Source organism: Syngnathoides biaculeatus, chromosome 3 (genome assembly GCF_019802595.1).
Source record: "Syngnathoides biaculeatus isolate LvHL_M chromosome 3, ASM1980259v1, whole genome shotgun sequence".
Taxonomy (NCBI): domain Eukaryota; kingdom Metazoa; phylum Chordata; class Actinopteri; order Syngnathiformes; family Syngnathidae; genus Syngnathoides; species Syngnathoides biaculeatus.
In genome coordinates, this window is record NC_084642.1 from 17378307 (window position 1) to 17395059 (window position 16753).

General features: G+C 40.2%; 1 protein-coding gene across 1 annotated transcript in view; it reads right to left on the minus strand.

Moving 5' to 3' along the window:
- The window catches only part of slc6a2 (solute carrier family 6 member 2), a 48183-nt gene extending 41077 nt beyond the window's left edge, over positions 1-7106 (minus strand). The window contains exons 1-2 of the mRNA XM_061814637.1: positions 6964-7106; positions 6220-6651 (exon numbers count right to left, since the gene is read on the minus strand). Of these exons, the coding sequence (XP_061670621.1) occupies positions 6220-6517 (298 nt within the window). The 5' untranslated portion in view covers positions 6518-6651; positions 6964-7106. The remainder of the gene's footprint in view (positions 1-6219; positions 6652-6963) is intronic.
- Positions 7107-16753: the final 9647 nt, after the last annotated feature.

Below are 16753 nucleotides of genomic sequence, written 5' to 3' on the forward strand. Positions count from 1 at the left end.
TGTCTGTTCGTTCATGTCTGTTGATCCATTCTGCTTTCTACGTCTACATTTCCAATTTTCTCTTCAACGTAGTCTGTCCATCTATCTGTCCATCCAATAGGGGTTGAACTGACTTGTCAATACATTGACTTTACCACTCCGCAATATCGGTTTTAGCTTGTGGTCGATTAAAAGTCATAGGTTTTGGGTACAACACAAAGCTCTTGCTGACATTGACAGACGGTGGGTTCGTGCAGCAAACAAGCTCAGGTGCCTCAAGAGTGTGGTGGTGTTTTATTAAAAAGGACACTGGTAGCACTTGCAAGTCTCCTCTCAAATATAACAAAAACACAAATGGTATGTATGCCCTTCTGAAAAAGTACCCTCTTAAACTAGCTGACGAGCAGCTGAAATCTCCACATTAGCAAATTCATCTAACTTCCTTCTGTAACAATAAAAAGAGAAAATATATTGTGATGTTTGCCTAAATGAGGAAAAGCAGATGAGCTGATCTCTTTATTGTAAATGAATGATTCCTGTTGCCAAAGCAAACATACAATAAGCCTAATGTTTCTCTCATTTGTCTTTCTTTCATTCAATGTCCCCCGCCCGACTCATTCATCCAATCACAAATCACAGACACGTTCATGGGCTCACAGTTAGAACTTAGAAAATCCTTACAAGTTGCAACAATCCAGAACAGATCTGTAAGTTTGCTATGATACATGGTTGCAAAGCATTGTTTCCTTGTTTAGTTTTGGAATTTTATATACAGTACTAATATCATATACTCTGGTGGGTACCAGCGCTCCTCCTTTGTTGCCCTGGGGGTATTGAACTCTGATTGGATAAGCATGTGTCCGAATGTGATTGATGAGTGAACGAGTCGGGGGCAATGCATTGAAGGAGAGCGGAAGTGCATATGAGCCAACTTGTGTTTGGAGATGGGCACAGTGAGTTGTGACAGAAAACAAACATTTATGGTGTCTTGGGTTAGTCAACTTCTTCTTTCTACTTCTTTTCCTTTCTTCTTTTCCCGATTAGGGGTCGCCACAGTGTGTCATCTTTTTCCATCTAAGCCTATCCCGTGCAACTTCCTTACTAACACCCACAGTCTTCATGTCCTCCCTCACCACATCCATCAATCTTTTCTTTGGTCTTCCTCTCTCTCTTATGCCTGGCAGCTCTATCCTCAGCACCCTTCTACAAACATACTCACTCTCTCGCCTCTGAACATGTCCAAACCATCGAAGTCTGCTCTCTCGAGCCTTGTCTCCAAAACATCCAACTTTGGCTGTCCTTTTAATGAGCTCATTTCTAATCCTATCCAACCTGCTCACTCCGAGCGAGAACTTCATTCTTCAACGATCCTCACCTAAGTGTGGACTACAAAAAATTTGAAGCCGTTAATCTTCTAACATCCATCCATCTGTCTCTCTTTACGTTGTTGTAGAGATCTTTCTATTGCAGTCTGTTGAAGAATTTTCTCTCGATCTCTCAGTCATTTAATCATCCATCGATGAATGTACTGATGTCCATTTAACTATTGAGACATCTAGCAAACTGGTCTGTTCAACCATCCAACTGTCTGTCTGTCTGTCAATTGAGTGTATCATGCTTCTATGTATTTCAGGTGGAATCAACCTTTTTTTTTTCTTTAAATGAGAGCTACTGCTCGGGTACCGATAATTAAAATTCCATTTGTCCATCTATCCATCCCAATAGTTTGAAAAGAATCGAAACTGAGACAAATTGGCTGAGTTGCTTTTGTTCGTCTTTGCTGGAAAATAAAACCCCAAGATCTATGCCTCTCAAACCAACATGTGTGGAGCATCCATTTCAACTTAAATTTTACAGAGAAAGTTTTTGCTTTTACTAGAGGGGGATTTTCTTATAAGAAAACATCCAAGCTGTAAAGACTTCACTCTCCCATGGAGGAAGGAATAACAAATCCTCCTTAGCATTTGAAGCCAACAAAAACAGAGCATGGTGTTTAACAGGGGCACATGTCACTGGTTATGTAAGTTTTAAGACATAAGCAGCTGGTCAGTCCTTCAGGTGGTTATCTCCTTCCACTGTTTGGTAACTATAACTTGCTGAGTGAACCGCCAGCTTTAAGGGACATTCAAACCATCCAACCCCATAAAATAAATCCCCAAATTTCCATGAATCACCAGATTGTCCTGTAGTGACACAGATAATGTTTTACATGTCTTCCATCATTTTCTATGTGCTTTGACAAATAATTTCAGGACTTCTCCGTTAATAAATAATGAGCATCACTGAGGTACAATCTTATTCGAATACCACTGCTCTCGAAAACTACTAGACTTAGACTTGAAAGGCAAGCATAAATGTACAAATCTGCACCCCCTCTTGTGTCTAGTACTTTTTTCTTTAGTTTAATGCATTTTGAATATTATATTGTTTGTATGGTTGTGTCTGACCTTACACTGCAATAAAGGCATCCATTTAATTAGTGTTTGACCAAACTGCTTATGGCTATTTCGAACATATCTCGACCGCAGAAACTACCACGACCATGTCACTTGCATGGTCAGTGAAATCCAATTGATATTTCCTCCTACTAATACACGAGACATCCATCTACAGATCACGCAGCAATAGTAAACTCTATACCGAACCATCTTAGGACCAATCCAAACAATGGGACTACGCAGACACAGTGCAAACGAGGATCTAGACTGTGTTCAGCAGACTGTGGAGACTGTAAAGAAAACTTCCTCTACCCATCACAGTGCTCATAAACAGCTAGTCGTAAAAAGGGTAAACAGATGAACTGACTGTGAATATACGTATGCCACCTGCATGAGTACTTAAGCACCTGTCTACTGGTTATCATAATGACAAGGTTGGACTACAACATCATGTCCAGTGAGGTGGGAGCTCTCAGCTTGTCTGCGGTCTGTCGAATCATCCGGGACAAGTGGTGTCAGACTGGTTGGGGTTTGTACCCCTGATAGTGAAAGCCAGCTCATCTCCCTCTTACCTTTCTACAGTATCTCCACTAAGAGTTCCCTCAGATATCTTTTACTATACATACAGCCAAAGGCAAATTTTGACAGGTCACTGGTCACTGAAAATTATTTCAAATCTCTCTCTACAAACTTTAGTCACTGTTTCCTGATGCCTCAAAATTTATTTTAGGAGCATTTAACAGCTGTCCTGTGGAAATGGTTTCCTTCACATATAACTATTACACATACTTGTCCTTCCAGGAATAATGTATTTTTTATGGAACTATCCTACGCCTTCTCTTATTCATGATCTTCCGTGACTTGGGCCATCTGACCACACTGTGGTTTACCTCCAGTCTATAGATCCGAGGCTCTTGCAAAATGAAAATCCCCAAGAATGCTCAGTTAAAAAGCATGGAATTATAATCGTATTATAGCCCTGTAGTGTTGTTTCAATTGCACAAATATAAACATACCCAGAGAAACCACCATTCTTTCCACGTGATGGGCATGGATTTTCAACAAATTACAGCAACAAATAGTAGCAATCGAAAAGAAAGATTCACACTGGCGTTTTATATATATATATATATATATATATTATATATATATATATATATATATATATATAGAGAGAGAGAGAGAGAGAGAGGAGAGAGAGAGAGAGATAGAGAGAGAGAGAGAGAGAGAGAGAGAGTAAATACAAATGCATTTGGATGAATACAAAAAAACATAAGAAGTTTGAGGCAACCCAGGTCAGTGGCAACTCCCGCAAGGTATGGCGGGGGACAAGACCATGAGACAACTGTCCCAGACAAGGACAGAGGAAAATGTTGCCTGATCTTGGTGAGAGGTGAGGGCTTGGAAATGGGGGCGGGCAAGGGGAGGGGGGATGCTTCTACTGCACAGCAGTGCAATTGGAGCAGTGCAATTGGAGCTGGCCTCGTTCTTCCCCGTCCGTCCCCTGCATCTGTCCTATACATCAGAGAATTGGATGTTTTTAACATTTTGAATTGCTGTGATCCACGTAAAAACCCAATCCCTGACAAAATAAACACAGAAAGAAACGTAAGAACTGTGTAAAATAGTAATCCACTGTGTTCGCTGACATTTTTAGCTCCTAACTTAAAACCTCTGGAAAGTCCACATCGTGTCTAAACCATCTACAATTGTACCATTTCCAAGACTACCAAGAAGCACCATGTTAAATAACTCCCAACCAATAGTGATGACATCACTGATCATGTCGTGCCTGGAGCATCTGGCCAAGAGTTATAATATATTCCCGTCTCACCATTTAAATACATAGGTATTATTTATTGGATGGTGAACTTGTTTTTAGCAGAAGAAGCAGATGGGTCAGAGTGGCCTTATCACTGTTTGATATGATGCCAACATTCACGGGTTCTCCAGAAGGATTTATTTTCGACACAAATTCAGACACTTGATCTTTACGAAACATGTGTGTTGTTAAATATGCAGATTGCTGAGCTCTAATGAGCCTGCTATAAGATTGGACGATAGATCATGGGCAGTTTTAGATTCCTTTTTATAATGGAGGAATATGTCACATAATATCAAATACCAATAAGGCCAAAGACCTGTCCATGGAGTTGAGAAAGTCACAACAATCCACTGATATTGTTATCGATGGGCAGAATATTCAGGTTGCTACAAAGTATGAAAACCTTGGAATTGTACGAAACAACAAGGTTGAATGAGATTCGTGGACTGCTCTTTTGGACACAAAGACACAATCAAGAATGTACTTTTTTGTTTGTTTGTTTGTTGAGTTGAGTTTTGAAAAAAAAAAAATCTTATTTTACTTACTGTGATATCTGCTGGTTTTGAAATACAATACGCTCTTGGAAAAAGACAGACATTAAAAGAGTTACAACTCCCAGCAAGTCACTCGGAATAACTATATTAAGTGTGATGGACTTACAAAGGGGAGAAAGGCAACTAGCATTGTATGCGTTGCTATATACCGTCTGGAGTCTCATTTTAAAATACTGCCATATTGTTTCTGGCCATCCCTTGAGACCAAGAACAGATCCGATTTCTCCTACCGCAAGCCATAAAACCCTTAGATCTGTTGAAATAAACTAGATGTCTAGCTGACCTAGTCAGGGCTCACAGGGTATTTACAGTAAGTGTTCTCTGTGTTGTCTGTCCACGTCTGATGTATGGATTTTGTCTGTTCCTTAAGTCTATCAGGTCATGAAATGCCTTATAATTGCACCGTGACCCCCACTACCCCACAAGAACAGTAACATTATCGACATTTTTATGACAACTACTGGTCAGGCTTTCAAACGAATATATACTTGTTTGAATGTAAACTTAACAAATTTTTTTGACCAGTGATTCCCAACCAGGTTGCAGCGGCATACAATTGTGCTCCCGGAGATCACCAGCTGTACTATGATCCAATTTCACTTCATTTTTTTCCCGAAAACTATTCTTTATTAATTATTCCAAATCTTCATTAATCTATCCCAGCCAGCGATGCACAGGGGCAAGCAGAACAATGAAATGTTCTTCCATTCGATGCCAGAACATCAATCCACCTGTTGCCATTCATACTAGAGAAAAAGTTACAGTTTTCTTTCAATTCAACAGGCCCAGATTTTGCAGTAAGTCAATTTGTGGTTGAACTGAAATTGAATTATCATTATTTCAATATTCAAAGTTTCGAGAGGTTTTTGTTTTCTAATAGAAAATGGTGCTTTGGTTCAATAAACGTTGGAAGACACTGGATGAGCACGGGGCGGGTTTATGCCACAGTTGTCCTCAAATGAACAGCACTGGCAAGTGCCACCATCATCATTTACGTTTTCATGGTCAATGTGCCAGGAAATAGTAAAATCTTTATTTATATTTCTAATTACAGTCTTGCTATGAATTAATTTTCAATGGCATGTTTTACTGAAAATAAAAACAATAAAAAAAGTTCGTTTTCCATTTAACATTTAGATATTCATACTGAAGTACATCTGCAACAACCATATAATTACTTCTTAATTAAGATGTCAAATTATGGTCATTTATTTGCATCCCTGAACAGAAACATTAGTTTTAGCTCACTGGAACGGAAAGAGGGCGCATCAAAGCCGGATGGTATCATCTAGAACAGGTTGTTTATTCTATTTTTCAAATGACTGTCACTGTAAACTCAACACTGTGGGAAGAATTTGTACACCATCATCAGGGTATGCTTATGTATTGCACGCATTGGAAGAGTGTGTGTTTTTAGACTCACCCCCTCCATTTTTGTAGCACAGGTAAGGGAATCTCCAAACATTCGCTAAGTCAACCGCGAACCCAATGACCGAGAGCAGAAAGTCAATTTTCTTGCCCCACAGCTCCCGCTCCTCCTCGGAGTTGGAGCCCAGTGGCCCCGCGTATCGGCTGGGCGCGGGGACGATGGACGAGCTGGTGTACTGCACCCCGTTCTGGTCCTTAACCAACAAGAGCTCGACCTCCTTTTTCTCCACGTTGCATTGCTTGAGCGGTGCCACCGACGAGAGCTTGTGCTCGGGCACGACTTGGATGTTCATCTTTGGGGGGCGGGGAGGGCACGTGGTGCGCTCTCACGGTCCACGCGACTCGGTGCACTGGCGGTGTGCGATCGGGCGGGCGGGCCGGCGCTCTCCACGAGAAAAAGAGCCGGTGACACCTTCGCCTACATGGGCTGCGGTGGGGAAAGGAGGAGGAGAGAGGCGTAAGGTGCCCGTGCGTAAATGTTGCGCCATTACGCACCACGAGAACTCCACTAAGAGTGTGGATTATTATTATTATGTTATTTTTTGGCGCGTCCTACTAATAAATGGGTAACTTAACGATGCACAAACAAACCAACGCTGCATAAAGAAGTCCGAAAGCACACTAAATAAGGTATTAAAATCAGAAAATATCTCGTAAAACTAACAAAATGCGCCATACAGCTCGTTGGTAAGATAATAAAAGTCATGATGAGCATTAAAAAAAAAAAAAAGGCACGTACCTGGTAACTTTTAAATACACGTCTCCATGACCCGGTGCCGCTCTGCTCCAGAAGCATCTGAAGGGAGCTGGCGCATCCTGAGGAAACTTTTAAGACTCGCCTCCATCCAACCAGAAACGGTAAAAAAAAAAAAAAAAAAATAACCGGGTTTCCCATCCACGTGATGTCCCGTAATTGGGCCGTTTTGTCTCCACTTTCCACTTGTTGTGCTTTTTCTTGTATTTATTTATTTTGCTGGTGCACACAAGGACGGCAAATTCTCATAAATGCTTGTTGTGCGTTTTGTCAACTGTCCACATTTATTCAGAAAAACAAAAGGCTAATGTAACTGTAATGTAAAGTCACCAACCCCCATCGCGGCCATAAAACCTGAGGGGGGTCAAAACAAAGCTCATAAATCACGTAAAGTTTTGTACAATATTTTTATGATTTAAGATGAGAATTGTACATGCAGGAGTTTGCAAAACTTTGTTATGACACCTGACAGCAAACTTTTGAAGCCAGGCACAACTTCACCGAAAACTTTGAAAAAGTCTAAACAGTCTCTTTATAGGTCATTCAGTTGAATCATGAAAACTTTATAAAGTTAAGGACACATTTTATTGAAAGAATATTTGCAGTATATTTCATATTTTGGCAACCACTGTTTGTAGGTCACTTCTTTGACTAAACTCTTGGAGAAGTGTGACATGTTTCTAAGAAGTACATTTTTGCTCCCGACCTAAAATCTCATCCAGTCTTTCCCAAACTTTTCAAGTCACGCATTCCCTTTTTGTGCACAGGCTTTCCCTTGAACACACCCTCCAAAAAAGTTTCCAGCCAATAAATCCTATTTTGAAGAGGAATTAAATGCATTTGATCAATAAATATTTGATTTTAATCACTTTTTTTTTTTCTGTTTCAGGGAGTAGACTCGTGGAAGAAGTGGAAGTGGAAACGTGGATATGTTTACTTGTCAGGAAGTAAGTTAAGCTAATTTGGAGTCTTTCTAAAACGATACAGCTTCTGGAGGAGTTTACTGGTGATGAAGTACAATTTCCAAGAGACATTAATTTATCAGAACAAGCATTAACAGTATGTTTTGTGTCTTCGATGAAGTATATTATTCTAGCGTTCTACCTTGGGAATTGGCGACCCAATAAATACTGACCTGTGCCCTGGCCCACAGTTTGGCTACCCAACACCTAAAGTTCATTATGTAAAATACTTTGGGGTAAAAACACGAATATGCACCCTCTTTAATAGACTTTGGAATATTTATTTTGTGTTACACACACAAAAAAAAAAAAACACTTGAATTTTCCATGCAACTAAACTTGCAAGAATAATGTTTACATTATAGACTATCTGTTTCTTCTCTGCCCAAAAGTGATCAAATTAGGGTTTTTCTAAGAAGCAGTAAAAGCATTGTGTTCCACACGTAATTCAATTGCACATCAGCTTTTGCCCCGGGGAATGATTTCTATTAGATATGCTTGATCAGTTCATCCTATTAAAGTCAATGACTGTCCTCTTTGCTCTTCAGGGGGTTGTTTTATAAAAGCCTAATAGGCTCGGTTGTTGTGTTGTGTGGAGATTGATTAACTGCAGTGAAGGGAACAGGTAACAAGAAAAAAATTATATTACAGTTGTTTTTTTTTTTTTTCCTTGAATGACTTGTGTTTGTTTGGTATATTACCAGTAACCAGATGCAGAACTGGTGCAGGTGCATACTGCGAAGACTCAACCCTCAACCTTTGCAGTTGTAACATTGTTTCTTTAAAAAAATAAAAAAATAAAGAAAAAAAGGAAGAAAGAAAGAAAATCATGTTAATTTCATCCTTCAATCTCTGTGCCGTTCTTAAGGTTTACTTGCTTTGGTTGTTGACCTTCAAGATGAGAGTGTAATGAAACAAGACGTAGCCTCGCAACAGTCCCACCGGGAACCTCTGGAGCACCCAACTTGAGTCACAACCTTCTGCCTTTTACCTTATCGACCGACGCACGCAGGCATTATCCTTACTTGCAAATAGAATAATATTTTGGAGCGCATGATCGATTTTACATCCAGAACTTTTGTGAGGTCACTGAGACAAGGTCAGATTTGCGTTTTGCCCACAAACATTTTCCCACCAAATTGGAGGAAGACAATTGTCCAAAATGTGTCGAATAAATCAAGGATTAAGATTGATAGTGAATGCAGGGGGCCTTGCCCAACACCTGATTAGATTGTTGACTAAGCGGTGATTCCTAGACTTTTAAATACGTATAGTACAACTTTGAACTCTTGACCTAACGTGTCTGTCGAGTCAATCATTGGCATCAGGTCAGATCTTGGTCACAATAATCCAAAAAATTCAGCTCAAGCCAATTGAGGTTCTTCTCAGTAGTTGAAAATAAGAATCTGGATAATTAAATTTGACCAATTTTATCAAATGGTCCAAACTCACAGAATGATAACAGTACCATCTTCCAAGAGCCTGATAACTGGCTAACAAATTAACTAACTGACTGAGAGTTTAGCCTTGGCAGTGGTCTTTTCTTACAGAGGTGAATCGTTGTACATGGTCAGAATAGCAATACCATAATCTAATTGGTGGCAAAATACCTTTGCATAACCATAAAGAGCCCCAACCCATCAAGCAACAACAAATAACAAACAGGGTTCAGCAGTAGCAAACGTAACGGAAGCTAATACGAACATGCACCTCAACGTGCTTTACTTACATAGTAATAACAAGGCTCATGGAATTAGCAGTAAGCATGCTTGTTTTACAAAATACCACCCAAGGCTTGTTGTGTTAAAAATCTCCAATGGTAGCTAAGCTTCTCCAATTATAGTATCTGGAAGTGCCTGAGTAATATTAAGTCTTATTCCATACATTGCATGGGGTGGAAAGAACTTGATTCGGGTGTCCACTGCAAAGGGCGACTGCGGCACATCTGTAAAGACTGCAGTCAGTGCAGCAACTGTGAGACAATGTCGCTCAAAATAACGGCCGACTTCATCTATAGGTTCAGTTGATGTGAAAGAAATATAAAGGTTTTTGATTTTTTTAAAAAAATGTGCGACGTCAGCTAAAGTTGTTGTCCAACTCATTATGTTTGAACGTGTCCTGGAAAAAATGCCGCAAATGTCACGCGCTAGTTTTCTTTGATTTATGATGCGAACACTAGTCACCCAACAATGTGTTTGGTAAAAGAAAATGAGTATAATTGGTGCTCTGAGGGCAGCCATAACTATGATGATGCCTACCATAATAAGGAATTTGACATCCATGATGCCACATTTGCGCAGAGTCCTGCAGCCCTGCTCAATTTTGGTTCACCGCGGGCGTAATTCGGATGATTCAGTAATTCCTGTTCAGTTTTGCGTAAAGGTGGGAAAGTTAACAAATGAACAACCTCAAAATCTCCCCAAAAAAGTCAAAGACAAATAAAGCAATGTTTAATAATTAGCCATAAATTTGCCATAATCTCCTCTTTCAGTAGTAATCTGCAGAATCGTTTTCTTCTATCCATTATTGGGATTGAAACAATGCATTTTTTTCCAATGCTCTACTATTCATCCATCCATTTTCTTAGCTGCTTATCCTCACGAGGGTCGTGGGAGAGCTGGAGCCTATACCAGCTGTCAACGGGCAGGAGGCGGGGTACACCCTCAACTGGTTGCCAGCCAAATGCAAGACACACGGAGGCACACAATTGTTGCACTCACAATCACACCTCGGCCCAATTTAGAGTGTCCAATTAATGTTACATGTTTTTGGGATGTGGGAGGAAACCGGAGTGCCCGGGGAAAACCCACGGAGGCACGGGGAGAAATATGCAAACTCCACTTAGGCGGGGCCGGGATTGAACCCCGGTCCTCAGAACACTGAAGCCAACACTTTCCAGCTGATTCACCGTTCCGCCCCATATATTACAACTTTTTAAATTTTTATTTGATCTTCATGTTGTGATTTAAAAAAAAAATCAGAAGTTACTCAAGTTAATCTTTACTTGAGTATTTCAATTGAGTACTTTCTTACTGTAACTCATGTACATATTTGGATAACTACTATTTACTTTTAGTTGAGTACAATATTTGGCTACTCTACTTACCACGGCATTCAGCACGGTACAAATGTGTACAGAGTACCCATACAGAAAATGTTAGTTATCTGTACTGCAATTAAAAAAAAAAAGTCATATACAAACATAGCTTCTCCCAAGAGTTTTAGAAGCAGCCATATTAATAACTAATGTCAGTGGTGTTTTAATTGGAAGACCCTCATTGGTGACCTCTGCCCCACCTGTAAAACGAGGAGAAATAAGTTTTTCCAGTTTAATAATTGGGACTGATCAAAATGTTACTGTTGCATGTCTGCATACATTATTTCCCCCAAAGAAGGCAAAGTATTGTTGCACTTCCATGAAATGAAAAGATTGAAGTTGTTACATTAAACGTTTTTTTTGTTCAGTTCAAAATCTTTCACTTATTGCAACAATTATTGCTCACTGTCTGCAGCAATTTGATTAATTTTACATTCTTTTTCACGCAAACAAAACCTTTTAAACCAACATAAGCGCCAAACCACAATATTTTTGGCATATCACGGCATCTCTTTTTCACACAGTTTTAAAGTATGCACTTCACTGCGCTTTCTACTGGCTGACCAGTGAGCGGCTTTGTCCAAAAAAAACACCATCTGGAACCACCCAAAGCACAGGGGTCGAGGAAATAAACCTGTTGTGCAGATAGCGGCGTTGCACTACTGACGTTTCATGCAGACCTGCCCCGGCTGGGGCCTTCCCTGTTTGGACAAGCCATCACGCAGGAAACGGGGAACAATCACCTCTATGAGAGAATAACGTAGGGAGAGAATCAACAAGGTGTCTTTTGGCGTGATAAGGAAATGTAACAATGTGGTCTGGAGGAACTCCCTGATGAGCCCAAGCAGACATCTTGCCAGAAACCAAGCCCTCAGGAGTCAGGGGGACTTTCATAAGGTCTGTCCTTCTAAGCGGACACACACACACACACAAAATAAAACAATAAAGTATGGCTCACTAACATCTGGCTTATGTCTCTGGGTACAAAAAAAAAAAAAATAAACTGGCATTAATTCCAGGGAGAAATGATCTGTGGAAATTGTGGACATTTATTGACAAAGTGGACATGTCATCAAAGTTAACACAATGCTGAAATTCACACATATACTGTACTCAAATAGGTGATTTGGGACCAGAAACTGCAGTATTTCCACGTCATCTACTGGCTACGAACAGACGAGTCGGCTCGTGAGCAACAACAGAGTGCAATGATTTGTTTAAGTCACCCTAAAAAGAAACTGTGGATTTGCTTAAAATCTAGCATGTAATCCAGCACCTAAAAGATAACTATTTTTGAATGTGTCGTGGCTGCATCAAAGTGAGTTAAATTAGCAGCCTGCTTCATTGTCTTATTTTGCTACTAAGAGGGTAACAAGCTGCGAGCCCCAACTGTAAATTATCTATGTGATGTAGAATTTAGCCTAAAACATCACCGGCACCTATCATCTCCAGGCTAAGCACAGGAAAGTAAGCAAACGTAGCGTGTGAACAAGATGCTAGCCCATGAGTGTGAAAATCCAACAGATGCTTTGTCATGTTTTGTACAACTTACTATTACAAAAATTTGAAACCACACCATTAAAGATTACATAAAAACAGAAAATCTGACATGATACAAAGTGAAGAGAATTTTTTTTGTTTTTTCAAATATTCTCTCGTTTACTTGATAGTGGCAAAACATTCCAAAGAAGATGCGACAGTGGCAAAAAAAAAAAAAAAAAAACTTGTCCTGGAAAGTTGAGGAATGCTCAAAAAAAAAAAATGTTTGGAACATTTAATTGGAAACATGTGAGTGCCATTATTGGGTATCATATGAGCATCCCCAAGTTATTCACAAACAAGATCAGAGCGAGGTTCACCACGCTGTGTACAATTCAAATTAGGGGATGTCATCGATCACTGCCAATGGTGGGTCTATGAAACCCTTGGGGACTCCAGGGATAAACAAATGAACTTGACTTAACTGGGTGAATAAATAGACCACCAGGTTAAGAATCACTTTTCTTGACGAATTTTGGGATTTCATTTAATGTGCATAATACAATCAAAAGATCAAATCTCGAGAAATCTCTGCACTTAAGCAACAAAGCCGAAAAACAAAATTGAATGTCAGGCAGCGCCACATTAAAAACCGGGATCATTGTGGAAATGATATTTGCATGTGGGCTCAGGAACACTTGAGAAAACTTTTGTCAGCTAATGCAGTTCATCGCTACATTTACAAATGCAAGTTAAAACTTTACCATACAAAGCGAAAGGCATTGAGAAAGCAACCCAGAAACGTAGCCAGTTTCTCTTGACCTGGGCTCATCTGGAATGGACTGACGCAGAGTAGAAAAGTATACTGTGGTCCAACAAGTTCATATTTCAAAATTGTTTTTGAAAATTATTGACGTCGTCTCCTCTGAGTCAAAGACAAAAAGGACCATCACGATTGTTATCAGTGCAATGCTCAAAAGCCAGCATCTGTAACAGTACTAAGGTGTGTCCGTGGCCAAATATGGGTAACTTGCACATTAATGCTGAAAGTTACATACAGATTTTGGAGCAACCTATGCTGCCATCCAAGCAATATATTTTTCGGCAACATCCCCGCTTATTTCGGCAAGAAAATACCGAGCCACAGTTGTCACACTGTAGTGTTGCGTCATTGTAAAAGCATGCAAGTTCTCGACAGGCCTGCCAGTAGTCCAGACCAATCTCCCATTGAAATTATGGAAATATGCAGAGCATGGACGGTTGAGCAACTGAAGCATGGCCCAATTTGTTCTTTTTTTCTTATCACGGGCAGCACATTGAGCTCCAGAAGGTCGAGATCACTGTTGATTGTGCACAAAGCAAGACAATTAAAAATAAATAAATAAATAAATAAATAGGAATATTTACGTGAAACAACCACCCAAAACATAAACAAAAAAAAAAAAAGCTAAATGAGGTCTAGGGAAGTAAATTGGAGCAACCACAGAGGACAATTTTTGGTCAAAGCCCAAATCATATGACATGAGGAGCATTTGGCTGTAGAGGTTTGCGTGTGTCTGTAATTTTCTAATAAAAAAAAAAAAGTTACGCGATCAGACTCGCAATTATAACAGCAAAAAGTATGAAGAAAGGTAGCCTCAAAAAAAAAAAACAATTAAGATCGATTCAACTGTTGCTTAATATTTTTTTCAGAATTTTTTGTTTTAATTTGGCCCTCTGGGGACTTTGGAAAAGATGGAATGCTAACAAAAAAGTTTGCCACTCTTGACTTAATGTGGAGCTCCAGATGGCTCTCATCATTATGGCAATTATATAATAATAAGTATGTTCCCTGCATACATTACATACAATCAGATAATGCACATCTCTTTTAAAGCATTTACTCAGAATGTTTTGAAAAGACGTTTGCGTGCGTGTGTGCGTGTGTGTCCGTGTGTTTGTTTGAGACCGTGCATCCTGTTGTCATAAACAGGAATGATCTATCCCAGGAACATAAAGCGCACAAAAAAAAAAAAAAACAGTTTGTTCCTCTTATGCAACATCCCTTGAAAATAAGCACCCTGGTGTAACGCAATGTTTTCGGTATCATATCCGGATTTTGAATCATGTACAGTGACACTTGCAAAAATGAACGCTTCCAAGCTGTTTGAATTCCAACGGAAAATAATGTGAAGCAATGAATTCCTTCTACTGCAATTGTAAAACATTGAATAGCGCGACAGCCGATGTTTTTGGTCAAATTTAACCATCCGAATTGTCATGAGCGGGGCTGGAGCACTGCCAGGAGGGGTGTTGCTTAGTCACTACTCTGGGCAGTGCCGCCCTGGCACTCGTCACAGCTGTTGCGCATTGGGCATGTTAATTAACCGTGTATTTATGTTGGAGTTTACGTCACGGGCATTTGGCAGTTCATTGAGTTTGCACTGTGTTACCGTGTGCGGACACTACTTGCAATAAAACCCACTGGACATTATGCCGTTGTCTCGGAGTCCTGGATTTGGGTCCACCCCCGCACTGATGGCACGTGACACGAATGGTTTTCTGCAATTTAATCATTTATTAATAATATTCATTTATTTTATTAATACAATTTAAACAATTAAATTGATTTTTATAATTAAATTAATTCTGCCTTATCCTAATAAGACATCCAGCCGTTTTGTAGGAAATCTGCAAGAAGAAGAAAAAAACAGATTTAATTCCCATACATTGTGGAACATGGACAAAAAAAATGAGAATAATATTACAACATAGGAATAAATAAATATTTTACAATAGAGAGTTACTTTTCAATCACACTGAATATTATGACGTTGCTAACCACTGAACCCGAACTACAATTTGTATATCTGTACATGTAAAGCAAGGGTCTCAAACTTGTGGCCCGAAGGCCGCAAAAATTTTGTGGCCTCCACCTTAATATGAAAGTTGAATGTTAGTGCGGGCCTCGAGGTTTATATAAACTGCACTTTTACGGTTTTGTGTGTAGTGTTGCTGAACCTACCAATCGCGGTGGGGATTATGGCTCTCGGGGGATGTGAGAAATTGTACCAGAGATTCTACTGGGTATGTGATGGGAATCGATGTGACATGAAGCAGCACAGTGTAGGTGGTTAGCATCCTTATGTCAAAGTTCTGAGGTTTGGCTGCTGTGTGGAGGGAGTACCCCCTGTGCTTGCAGGTGTTTCCTCGGGGTACTGCGACTTCATCTCACATTCCAGAAACATACACTTTGAAGACTAAGTTGGCCGTAAGTGCGAATGTGAGTGTGAATGATTGTTTGAGTATGTTTCTTGCGATTGGATGGCAACCAGTCCAGGTTCGTACTCCGCTCCCTTCCAAAATAGGCTCCAATTTTGCCATGAAGAGGAGCAGTCGCATCATATTCTCTTAACAAGGCCGGTCTCTTCTAACCTTTACTCCGCGGACCGGCTCGTGGCTTCTTGACCGAGGCTGTATGCTCCCTCCGCCATGTCCATGTCCACCAAATCAGATTAGTGGGTGTGTATCTCCCACAATCTGCTGCGACAGAATCAGCCTCCAGGCGTCGCTGAAATGGATACAGCAATATACAATGTAAGAGGGATGGCTGAGCATGTGCATATGCGTGTGTGCATGTGTTTCAGTTTGGTCGGGAGGGTGGGGGGGATCAGCAGGGTGCACACAGGACAAGGTCCCAGCATCTTCAAAAGGGACAAGAGGCACCTGCCTCCAGTGATCTCATCAGCTTGGACCTAAATGAAATGAGACGTTTTCAAAAGGTTAAATCCAATTGAAAGGTAGAATTCAAAGTTTGTTTTAGCGGCGGGGCTTTTAATAAAGCTATAAACCCGCAAATCATTTATCTCACCCCCTATGAAAAATGAGCAAAAGTGGGTGGAGTCTGATTCACGCACAGGCTCACATATGGCTATGAAATGTATGTACTTTATACTGCAGGGGGCCCAAACATTTTCATCATTTTTATTATCATTAAATCTCAACTTGTGCCCTGTGACTGGCAACCAGCTCAGGGTGTCGTCTGCCTTTCGCCCGAAGTCAGCTGGGATAGGTCCCAGCACCCTGCGACCCTAAGCAGGATAAGTGGCGTTGACAATGCATGGATGGATAGATTTAAACTGTACACTGGATGAAATAACTTCACAGTGCCTAAAAACGTCTAAAAGATTAAGCTGATGATTGCAAAGATACAGGAAAATAATGTTTACAAGTGCATTTACTCATTTTCAGATGGGGA